Source organism: Dasypus novemcinctus, chromosome 8 (genome assembly GCF_030445035.2).
Source record: "Dasypus novemcinctus isolate mDasNov1 chromosome 8, mDasNov1.1.hap2, whole genome shotgun sequence".
NCBI classification, from domain to species: Eukaryota; Metazoa; Chordata; class Mammalia; order Cingulata; family Dasypodidae; genus Dasypus; species Dasypus novemcinctus.
In genome coordinates this window covers 80082653-80095113 of record NC_080680.1, presented here as the reverse complement: position 1 = coordinate 80095113, position 12461 = coordinate 80082653, and the positions used below count along the sequence as shown (strand labels likewise).

Sequence of the window (12461 nt, the reverse complement as noted above, 5' to 3'; positions counted from 1 at the left end):
ACAATCCCCACTCACCAGATCACTGACAAGTGGCAGCGGCTTCTTTCTACGTAGATCTGGCATGCTATCAATGCCATAGAGCCCTCCTGCTGGCCTGAGGAGAGAAGAAAATATGTCAGAACTTTAAATCCTGCTTTAAGCAACTGGTTTTACTCTCCTTTGTTCTCCCTCTCCCCAGAGGTACATGAACTGACCTCCACCAAAAGCCTTTGAGAATGGGAAGCAGACTTGGCCCAATGGATAGGGTGTCTGCCTACCTCACAGGAGGTCCAGGGTTCAAACCCAGGGCCTCCTTGACCCGTGTGGAGCTGTATCTTCTGTGATACAAGCAGACACAGAAGAGCAGACAACTTGGGGGGAAGGGAGAGAAATAAATAAAAAATAAATCTTAAAAAAAAAGTTCAGAAAGTTTAACATTGATATAAAGCTTATAGTTTCAATTTTTTTCACATGTCTCAATTATGAAAAGTATGGGAACAAACTTACAACATAAACTTTCTCATTATCAACCACTTCTACACAGCAAATGGACACAGAAGAGCAGACAACTGGGGGGGTGGGGCGGGGAAAGGGAGAGAAATAAATAAAAAATAAATCTTAAAAAAAAAATGTAGTAGATAACTTTACAGTCTGAGCAGTCTTTTTCCCTGGCCACCAGTGAGGAGGCAGCAATTGAGAACTCTGATATCTGAAGGTATTTGAAAAGCAAGGGGAGATGGAAAGTCAGCCTGATGCCTAAGCCAAAGTGCTGATCAGCAAGGGCAAAAAGCAGGCTGCAGTGTGTGGGAGGGGTGGGGTAACACTTAAATCCTCTTCTCTTAACAGTTACAGGCAGCAGTTGAGCAGTTTAAAATGTCTCACATGGGTCTGAAACTCTAGACAAGAAGCACAGAAAGGATATGCATATCTCTGAAGTGCTGCTTATACCTGGACTAAAGTGCAGTAAGTATGTGATAACTGCTGAGGGAGTAATCTACTCAGCTAGTCCTCAACAATGGAGTAGAAAGAAAAGGTCCCCCAAATGCAGATATTTTTCTAGTTTCCTCATACTTCTACCTAAAGGGTTTATCACCACTACGTTGCAATGGATTGGAAATTCCAGAGGCAAGGATAGGAGAGCCCCAAAGTTCCCTCCCCTGCCCCCAGGGAACCACTGTGCAAAGCTTTCTCTGCCTCTGAGGATTCAGTCTGCAGAGTTCTCTGCTCTGGACCCAGGGAACCAACAACCAACCTACAGTGGAATCTCTTCCTTCCCCAGGATCCAGCTTATAGAGCTGTCTCCTCTGTTTTTAGGGGAAAGGCTAAAAGCAGCAAGAGTGGCTATACAAAATTCATAGACGCTTCGTAAGGAATCGCTTACCCTTCAGGGAGCCACTGCGGCAGAGAGGGGTCACCATCATCTGGAATCTTTGAAAAGAGATTTAAAAAAAAAAGTTAGATCCTGGGAAATACTGGATACTGCCTATAGGTTGGGCAGTAAGCAATAAAGTAGGACACTCAGAGCAGTGTTGGTCACATATACCATGTGATCATAGCCAGTCTGATGTCTAAACCAATGCCCTTATCAGCCAGGGCAAGAAGCAGGCTGCTGAAATAAGCAGTACTTCGTCTTCCTTCTCCCCAGAAAATAGAAAGGACATAAGACTAACCTCCCTGAGGTCCACTGGGAGTATGAAAGCTGTCAGAGTTCCTATGCCCCTCACAAAACCTAGGGGTATATACAGCAGTAATCAAGCTTAGGGTAAGGGTCCATCTAGGCTTCCAGGCCTCACTAAAGCAAAATGACAACTTTGTACAGAGTCATGTCTTCCTGTAGGCATATTCCCAGGTCCCTTTGGCTGCCCCCAGATTCAAGCCTGGTTTTCTGGATTCCTATCTGATACTGTGATTTGACTTAACTTGGGTTCTTTGAACACCTGACTCACTGACGCTGAGCAGACATGTACACATATACCTCTCAGGCATTTGATAAGCTCTATATAATAAGAGAACGCAGGGCAGATTAGACAGTGGGTTATCATTCTGGTAACATGGTTGAAAATTGAGGCTCCCAGGTAATTCAAGGAAGGAACAATTTAAAAAAATACTTTTAAAGGTTTATACACACACACATAAGCAAATCCTTCAAAAGTATGCAGAGAGGAGAGTTCCAGACCTACTGGGACTCTCCAGAGAACCAATGGTACCTGCCGTTTCAGAACAACAGAGCCTAGTGCTAGCAGGTCAGGGGCTTCCTACCTGTTCCGTTCCCCTACATCTCCATCAGCTTCCCTGACTCCTGAGTCCTGGGCTCCAGCTAATTATCCTGGAGCAAATGAGCTTTAGAACAAGTAAGACTGAAGCAAACTGCTTAACTTTGGAAGGGGGTAATGGCTTGGGAGAGATAAAAGTGTGAGAAGTTATGGTTAGAATGAGTCAAGAAAGGGAAGAACATGGAGAGATAGGACAGGGCTAATGGGGAATGGAATTGCCTTAGGTCAGCAGTAGGCTCGAGATGAACTTTGGATTTAAAACTCTTCTCAGACCCTTCTTGTGTGGCCTGTGTTATAATCAAGGCTACTTCCCACAGCAGCCTTTCATACCCCATTCCCCTCATCTGGCTACTGCCCTGGTTCTGTGGGTGGGACGATACTGGTAAAGGGAGAGCCAGGCGCAAAAGGCCACCAGAAGTAGTTGAAGAAAAAGATGATGGGTACAGTAGAAAAACAACAGTAGGTAGGAAATAATGGGGGGGGGGGGGGGAGAATAACTGTCCTCAGGTCGTTTGTGTGGGGAAGTTCATCTCTAAATCCTCAGATCCTATCAGACCAAACTTATCTTCCCTTAGGAAATAGCAACTACACTGAGCAGATTCTCATTTCCTGCCCAGAATTCGATGTTTGCCAGAAACCACTGGACTTAAGGAAACAAAGTCACAAAAAGTCTTTGGGCACCAGGGCTCACAGGCTCAGATCATTCACATTTACTGTGCTAAGCAGGTTTCCTGTGTCTGCAGAAGCCTGCACACACAAGCACATAGCATGTACACACAGGGCACTGAAGGGGACCCAGAGAGGGTCTAGACAAAGTATCTATAGGAAGTACATTCATAAACATAATGAGTACCCTCAAGGAAACACAAGCATAGATCCTATACTTTTAACTATAGAACATGCACATACACCTATGTGGGGAGAATTCACAGCCCTTGGAGCCCATCAAACATAGGCAAAGCAAGCCCTCACTGTCTTCAAGATCCAGTGCTCAAAGGCACAGAATATTAGTATAGTATGCATTCATATGGGGGAACCACGCAACAGGTCTACAGAAGCTTGTGCTCAAAGAGAGGCCAGGAAGCCACAACCACAAAGCACATTCACACTTAGGACCCCAAGCAAGAGGCACAAAATGATTGTACCAACTTTTTTTCTCAAATACAGAGTATGCATACATGCTGGGCTCAGTGAGGGTTTACAGCATATGCCAGAGTCTGCAGCAACAGGTAGAAAATGGACACACACTTTGTAGAGTGGGGAGCAGGGAAGGGCAATTACATGTCTAGAATAGTCAAACTGAGTACAAGTGTAAGCACACACATGCTATATTGAATGCACACCATGCTGGCACACACATATTTGCACATTGTGCTCTAGAGTTGTCTGCAGGAAGTACACACTAGCATGGAGCATGCATGCAAATTGCTTTTGGGAGAAACATACTGTCTGCACGAGCCAAAGCTCAGAGGCACAGTTCAAACATGTACGTACATGTGCACAAATACACACACGCACGCACACACACACACACCATGCTTAGGAGGGAGTGGTGGAGAATAGACAACAAAAAGGGCCCAAAGGGGCCAGAGGCACAACCTGAAGGGGTCCTCGCTTTCCTTCTGCAAGGAGAGAAAGCAGAAAAAAAGGCAGAGAGGTTAGTAGATTCAGTTCATAGTAAGGAACCAAAGAAAATGCTGGCTAAACCTGGTGAGAAACAGAGGGGAAGGAGTGATCCTTTCAACAACAGGGCAGTTCACAGAGCCTAGCTGACAGACTCTTAAAATCATTATCTCCTCTATTTGCTGGTCCCTGAATTTCAATTTAGAACATCCCAGGGGCTACCCAAATGAAGGACAAAGTCTACCTGGGAATTCCAGTCATTCTTTTCCCTTCTCCAAAGCAGCCTGCATCCATCATCTATGCCTCCAAGGCCACAGAAACAGCAGTTACTAAGGGCTACTCCAACAGGCTAGCTAAGCTGCTGAGCACAAAGTTAGCTCCTTCCTCAGACACCACATGAACTCACCCTGAATCGGCCATAAGTCCTCAAAATCCAAAGGCCTGATGGCTGAGCCTTTTCCTGATTTCAGTGTGGGCTTGGCCATGAGTTTGTCCAGCAAGCCCTGTCTGGTTTTCTCAGGCCCCAGTTAAGGCCAGGACCAGAATGCTGAAGTACTATATGCCCTGTGATATCAAATGGCTGCTGACCTAACAGAAGTCACCATGACCTGGACAATAAGACACTAACTGTAATCACAGGCCTGATTATCTGTCAAACCCAGGATGAAACTCCAAAGAAAACCAACACTTCCAGAAGGACCCAAACAAGCCACAGTGGAAGAAGAATAAAGTCCACAGATTACTCCTATCCTATTCTCAGAGACTACCTTGCCTTCTTGGCCATACATGGATAGACCCACAGGTTTCCCCCTGTAAGGAAAGTTCAGCCACCTGGGTCAGTCAGCTCCCGTCCATTTTCTTTTCCCTTCCTTTTAGAGACTCACTGGTATAACATCACAGATAGAAGAGAGAATCCAGGAAACAAATTTACAAGTTTCTGATTTTTCAGGCTATTTCTGATACCCCAATGGGTCACCTATTCTCACAGAACAATGAACTCAGGACTAAAAATCTTCCAAAACAGTGCATCTACAGGAAGGTGGGTGAGATGAGAAAGATATTTCCTGGAATGGGGACACTTCTGTTCTATATCTATTCCCACCTCCCCAGAACACTCAGTCCCTTTGAATAACAAAATTATGCAAGGCACACTTTACCTGACCCTGTGACTCAAACTAGAAATGTTTTTCTCCTCCACTATCTAAATATACTCTATATGCCACATGCAAGTTACTTTGTGTCCTTCTGTCCCCTCTCCCCCAAACTCCCCACAATGCCTAAAGAGTAAAACCCAATCTGTTGACAAAGCTCTCCATGATCTGGCCCCAATCTCAAAATTCCCCTCCCCATTTCCTTCCTCACCCCATATATATACTTCTTACACTCTAACTACCAACAATAGCATTACTTCCCAGATAGGTCACATACTCAAAATTCCATGTGTTTATTTACTTAATCTGTTCCATCAGAATCAGAACTCATTTTGTCCCTGAAGCAGCACATCACATCTCCTTTCCACAGGGTAAAATCCAATTCTTCCTCCAAAGCACAGCTCTGGGAAGCCTTCCCTGATGCCCATCCAAGCAATCTCCTAGTGCTCCAAAATGCTGTTCATCCTTCCTATCAGTACTTAGTACTTCCTATCAGTACTTAGCACCACAATACAGACAAGAATCATAGCAAATATATGCAGATTTTTTTACTTCAACTGGACTTTCAGTGTTACTTAGCAAGCTTTTCCCATTTTGCTAGTAAGTTCCCTCTTCCACTTCTCAAAGCAGTTATACCTAACCTTTACTCCAACACATATTAACTGCCTATTGGATCTCACATGGATGGCTTATGATTAGTTCAATTTGAACATGTCAAAACAGTAAACATATCTTCCTACTCCAAACTCTTCCTTCTTCCTATAGCCCATACCTGAGACCATGAGGTTCCTCCCTCTCTCCATCTCTCCCTATCCAGGAAAACACTATATATACTCTACCTCCTAAGTATCTCAGCATCCATTCCTGCATGTCCATTTCAAACTGCTACTGCACTAGTTCAGACTCTCGTCATCTCTTATCTGGGCTACTTAACAAGAGACTCCGAAATGATCTCTCTGCCATTAGACTTGCTCTTCTCCAACCCATCATCCACATTTTCTATTTTCAAAATTCTGGTCACATGTTTACTTTGCTTAATCCCATCAATTGCTCCCCATCTCCTTCAGTATAAATTCCAAATTTCTTCTTACTGCACACAAAGTGCTTCAATATTTGTATTCTCCCTACCATTCTAATTTACCTTCTTTCTACTCCTTCTCATGTGCCCTGTATTCAAGTCTTATTGAACACTCACTGTTCATCTCATCTCTGAGATTCTGCAGACCTCCCTCCTATATCTCTCTTGTCTAGTGGGTGGGCTCAGGCTTATTCTTTAAGCTCAAATATTAATGCCCCTGTGAAGATTTATTTGCTTTCCGCCTGAAAGGGAGAATTAGGTGCCTCATTCCAATGTGCCCATGGTACCCAAAGCACGTTTTTATGATAATATTTATGATGTTCTATTGTAATCGTCTATATAAACATCTCTTTTAGCACACTGTGAACTCCTTGAGAATAAGAATTAAATATATTATTCACCTCTGCAGCATGAGGGTTTAGCATATCTCCTAGCATTTGTTGAGTGCCCAATATATGCTCAGTAAAATATTTTTGAATGTAGTAAAAAGAACCTGCAAATTATCAGGACTTAGAAAATAGCAGCTTTTCTAAGAAAGTGTCTCTTGCCCATAGTCAGTAGCATGTACCATTTTCCAGACCCCCTGGAACGTCTGTGCTAGCTATTTAGTTTGTCCCACTCACCAGACAAACATAAAATATATTTTTCTTGTTAAGAATCAAACTTACATGCTTCCTAACTTCCTGGATGCTATAGGATTTTCCCACTCAGATTTAGTTTTCAGTTTAAGTGATATATGTCTATAGAATACCTGTGTTGCAAGAAAATTCCTGATCTCCAAGAATGATCTCATACTTAAAAGATAGTCCATTTATGAAGAAGTGGCATATCTCCTTACCACTACACACTCCAAAATGCCAAATAAAATAATTTCACCTCCACTGTATTTGGAGTCAAGACTTGAAGGACTCAACTTTTTGAGCCTATATTTCTTTATCTGTAAAAAGCGGACAAGAACAACTTATTTTAAGATTCACTTATTGAATAACTGCTTAATGAGAACCTATTGCACAGTAGATACTGTCTTGATGTTGGTGATGCAGCAGTGAATGAAACAAAGTCCCTTATCTTGAGAGGTTTCTAATCCAGTGGAAGGAGCAGACAAAGAATGATGATGATGATAATGATGATGATGATGATAGCTAAAACTGATGACTTATGAGTCGCGCATTTTATTTGAGTAGGCTTGTTTATTTCTCACAACTCTATGTGGTATTTTGTCTCCAGTTTGCATTGATTAAACTGAAAATCAGAGAGGTCACAAGTGGCAAAGCCAAAATTCAAAGCAGGTATTCTGATTCCAAAGTTTGCTCTCTGAAAAGAAATATATTATATACCGTGCCAGGAGTAATAGAGGCTGTGGTGAAAAATTCAGGTAAGGGGGAAAGATACTGCCCCCTGGTGATGGTGCTGGAGTTACTATTATAATTTTATAAAAGGTTGTCAAGGAAGGGCTCATTGATAAGGTGAAATCTGATTGGAGACCTGAAGGAAATGAGCAGAGAAGCTATTTAGAGTTCTAAGGGAAAGTATTACAGGTAAAGTATAAAGCAAGGTGAGAGCACAATTGGTAAGGATGAACAGCAAATTCACAATTGAGTGCCGGTTCAAATAGGGCTTCACAGGCAATGTAAGGATTTTGGATTTTATTATGAGTGAGAACAAAAATCATTGGAAAGTTTTGAGCAAAGAAGTGATCTGCTTTGATTCATGTTCTATAATGATTACTCTGGCTGCTGTGGGGAGAACAGACTATAGAGGGACAAGGGTAGAAATAGGGATATCAGTTAGGAGACTACCACAATAAACTAGAAAAGAGAAAATGGTGGTTTGGAGAAGAATGATATCAGTGGAGACAGAAAAAAGTGGTAAGAACAGGGACCTTTTTAAAAGGTAGAGCAGGCAAAATTTACTAGTGGATTGGATGTGATTGAGAAGAAAAGGAGGACTCAAGAATAACTCTACAGATTTGGGCCTGAACAGCTCCAAGAATACAGTTGCTATTTAGTGCTAAGGAAGACTATGGGAAAAGTAGATTTGGCAGGGGCTTTAGAATGATTTTTCTTTTTTAAGATTTATTTTTTATTTATTTCTCTTCCTTCACCACTCCCTTTGTCTGCTCTCTGTGTCCATTCGCTGTGTGTTCTTCTTTGTCCACTTGCATTCTTGTCAGAAGCACTGGGAATCCATTGTCTCTTTTTGTTACGTCATCTTGCTGCATCAGTTCTCCATGTGTGTGGTGCCACTCCTGGGCAGGAGGCACTTTTTTCGTGTGGGCGGCTCTCCTTTAGGATTTGGCTCAACTGATAGAGCATCTGCCTACGACATAGGAGGTCCAGAGTTCAAACCCAGGGCTTCCTGGCCCGTGTGGTGAGCTGGCCCACATGCAGTGCTACAGTGCACAAGGAGTGCCATGCCACGCAGTGGTGTCCCCCATGTAGGAGAGCCCCACATGCAAGGAGTGTGCCCAGCAAGGAGAGCTGCCCCATACGAAAAAAGCATGGTCCACCCAGGAGTGGTGCCGCACACACAGAGAGCTGATGCAGCAAGATGACAAAACAAAAAGAGACACAGATTTCTGGTGTTGCCGAGAATGCCACAGAAGAACACACAGTGAATGGACACAAGAGGGCAGACAATGGGGGGTGGAGGGTTGGGGGGGGTGGGGGGAGGTGGGAAGGGGAAGATAAATAAATAAAATAAATCTTAAAAAATAAAAGGAAAGAAAAAACTACAGAGAATGGGAAAGAATAATCAAAAATCATATCTAGTAAGGGACTTATAACTAGAATATATAAAGAATTGTTACAACTCAACAACAAAAGACAACCCAATTTAAAAATGGGCAAAAGATTTAATTAGATGCTTCTCAAAAAAAAGATATATAAATGGCTAATAAGCACATGAAAAGATGCTCACCATCACTAGTCACAGGGAATTGCAAATTCAAACCATAATCAGATATTACTTCATACCCCTTGGAACAGCAATATTTAAAAAGATAGATAATAACAAGTGTTAGTGAGAATGTAGAGAAACTGGAATCCTAATACACTGCTACTGGGAAAGCAAAATGGTGCAACCACTTTGGAAAACAGTCTGGCAATTCCTCAAAAGGTTAAGCATAGAGTTACCATATGACTCAGCAATTTCACTTTTAGGTATGTACCCAAGAGGTCTGAAGAACGTATTTCCACACAAAAGAACCTGTGCATGAATGTTCACAGCAACATTATTTATAATAGCCAAACAGTTGAAACAACCCAAATGTACACAACTTTTGAATGAGGAACAAAATATGCTATATCCGTACAATAGGATATTATTTAATTACAAAAAGAAATGAACTACTGATACATGCTACAACATGGATGAACCTTGAAAACACTATGCTAAGTGAAAGAAGTCAGACACAAAAGGCCACATATTGTATGAATCCATTTAAATGCTATGTTCAGAACAAGCAAATCCATAGAAATAGAAAGCAGATTTGTGGTTGCAAGGAACTATGGTGAAGTGTGGACTGGAGAGTAACTGCTAATGGGCAAGGAGTTTTTTTATGGGATGAGGAAAATGTTCAGGAATTAGATAGTGGAGATGGCTGCATAACTCTATGATACACTAAAAATCACTGAATTGTAGACAAAAATTTTAAAGGTTTTTAAGAGTGAATTTTATGGTAATTCATATAACTGAGTAAAGCTGTTAGAATAAAAATAAAGTGATCAGTTGTGTCAAGTTGCTGACTGATTAAAAGGAGAACTGAAAATGGACCATTAGATTTGGCATTATGGTGGTCATCTGACGGCCTTGACAAAAGCTATTCTGGTGGAGTAGTAGAAATGGATAAATTGACTTTTATATAATGTACACAAGAATACTTAAAACAACGCCTAAAACATACAAAAGAAAACATGGATGAAAAATAAGAATTCAAACAACTGGTAAGCTTAACCCTAAAAGATTCCAACCAGAGCAAATGAAGGGAGCTGATTTCTCAAATGCTGCATTCTGGTAGCAGTTACTGTTATAATGAATCATTTTATCAGTTTAGGGTGACTGCTCTTGTTGACTGTATAAAAAAAAGTGTGTTGGTGAAAGGCTGGCCTGTGTGCTTACCTTTGTCTACATTCTACTCTGTGGAATGATGTTGGAATCAGGCCTGGGCTCAGCAGTGCCCAGTACCCACTCCACTGCTACCTCTGCAGCTCTCAACCAGACTGGGTATCGGCTAGGACTCAAAATTATGGCTTACTTTCTTGCTGATTATTCATAAAACCTCCTCCTCATTATCACTGCCACTGCCACTACCTGCTTATCACAGGCAAGTTCAAGCATTGCCTAGCAGTACATCAGCCCAGAAGGAGAACTTTGCAAGATCAAGAGTCAGACATTCTTACTTTTGGCGTCCGTGCTAACATCTCATCAATTCCTACCAATGTTTAGGAAGGAGTTTATAAGGAAGTACTGCTTTCACAGAAGAGTTATATAAATACTTGTTTCTGTCACTGATGTAAAGTGTAATTTTTAAATGCCCAAGGGGTAGAACAAAGGGCTACAGAGTTCAGGGTAGGAAGAAATCCCTTACTGCTGAGGGCTTATAGAAGGTTTCCTAGAGGAAGTGATGATTGATGATGTGGTTATATATTGAAGAATGAGCGAGATTTTTCTAGGCTGAGATGGTGAAGACAGCACATTGGGTTAGAAGGAAGCATTTTTATGTGCACGTATTGTAACAGATAATAACTCAGTGAATTTGTGAGACAGCAAAGTTTCCCTTTGGCTACAGCATAGTGGGACAATGGGAGATAGGCTGGGAAATGTAAACTAGAAACCAACTGCAGTGATCCTAAATGCCAAGTGAAGGAATTTAGACTTTTTTTAATAAGCAGTAAGGAGCAGCTCTAAGGATATTTGAAAGGATAATTTTTACTTTTTAAATTTAAGATATTATATTAATGATTCAATTTCTAGAAAGTATAAAAGGTATGACAGTTTGAAGTTCTTTTATGAATCCCCAAAAGAAAAAGATTGTTTCTGAACTAATCCATTCCTGTGGTATGAGACCCTTTAGGTTGGATTACGTCAGTGAGGCATGACTCAGGTTGAGTCTCTGCGCTCTTGCTTGGTCTTAACTAAACGGAGACACAGAGAGAGAGACATAGGAAAAGGTAGCTCTGCCGTTACTGACATGTGAGAGGACTTGACAGATGGTAGTAGCCAAAGTTTAAGCAGGAGGCCCCCCAGGAGGCTGGGTCTGCAGAGCACCTCAAGGTTGAGAAACCAGCCATTATGCCTGATAGCTCACAGCTGAACTCAGGAAGCAAGCAGAGCAGCTGAAACTGAGAGAGGAGGCCCAGAAAGAGCCAAGTCCAATGCCTGGTTGTCTATAACTGAGCTCCAGGAGATGGATTCTGGAGGGGAAAGAAAGGACCTTGGCAGAGATCTGCCACCATCTTCACCAAAAGGCAGGACACCAGGATCACCAGTAGATGACTCTGGTGAGAAAGCAATTCTAATGGTGCCTTGATGTGAACATTTCATGACCTTGGAACTGTAAGCTTTGACCCTAAAAAAATTCCTATTATAAAATCCAACGCATTTCTGGTACATTGCATCAGCAGCCCTTTGTCAAACTAAGACAAAAGGATATACCATGAAAAATCGCTCTTCCAATCCCTCTCTTCAAGACACCTAATACATTTCCCCATGGGCAACCATGTATCCGTTTCTTATTTATCTTTTATGAGATATGTTGTACATATATAAGCAGACAGTTATGAGCATGTGTTTATGTGTATTCTTTCCCTTCCCCTTTTACACAAATGATAGCACCTTAACATACTGTTCTGCATCTTGCTTTTTCATGTCAATATGTATTAGATATCTTTCCATTTCAGAACATAAACATAAAGAGCTACTGCATTCCTTTTTATAGCTACATGGTATCACATTCCATTTTTTGGATGGACCAATAATTTGTTTAACCCGTCTTTTTTTTTGGAGGCACTGGGGATTGAACTTGGGACCTTGCATATGGGAAGCAGGTGCTCAACTGCTTGAGCTGCTCTACTAACCAGTCTTTCTTAACAAACATTTAGGTTGTTTCCAATCTTCGCAATTAAAAACAATGCTTCAAAAATAGCCTTGCGCATGTCATTTCCACATGTGAAAATATTATCTGCAATATACATTCCTGGAAGTGGAGTTGAGGACTCAAAGCATATGTATTTATAATTTTGATAAATTTTACCAATAGCCTTCCTTAGAGGTTGTATCGATTTATACTCCCATCCCACCAGCAATGTATGAGTACCTGCTCCCTCACACCTTTGCCAATACAACAATATGCTTCAC

At 41.6% G+C, this 12461-nt stretch overlaps 1 protein-coding gene across 5 annotated transcripts in view; it reads right to left on the bottom strand.

The window, feature by feature from the left end:
- UNC13B (unc-13 homolog B) overlaps positions 1-12461 on the bottom strand; it is a 293983-nt gene that overhangs the window by 37074 nt on the left and 244448 nt on the right. For all 5 annotated transcript variants that reach the window (XM_058302037.1, XM_058302038.1, XM_058302039.1 and 2 more), the window contains 2 exons: positions 1361-1407; positions 16-94 (listed from right to left, as the gene is read on the bottom strand). In XM_058302037.1, the coding sequence (XP_058158020.1) occupies positions 16-94; positions 1361-1407 (126 nt within the window). The remainder of the gene's footprint in view (positions 1-15; positions 95-1360; positions 1408-12461) is intronic.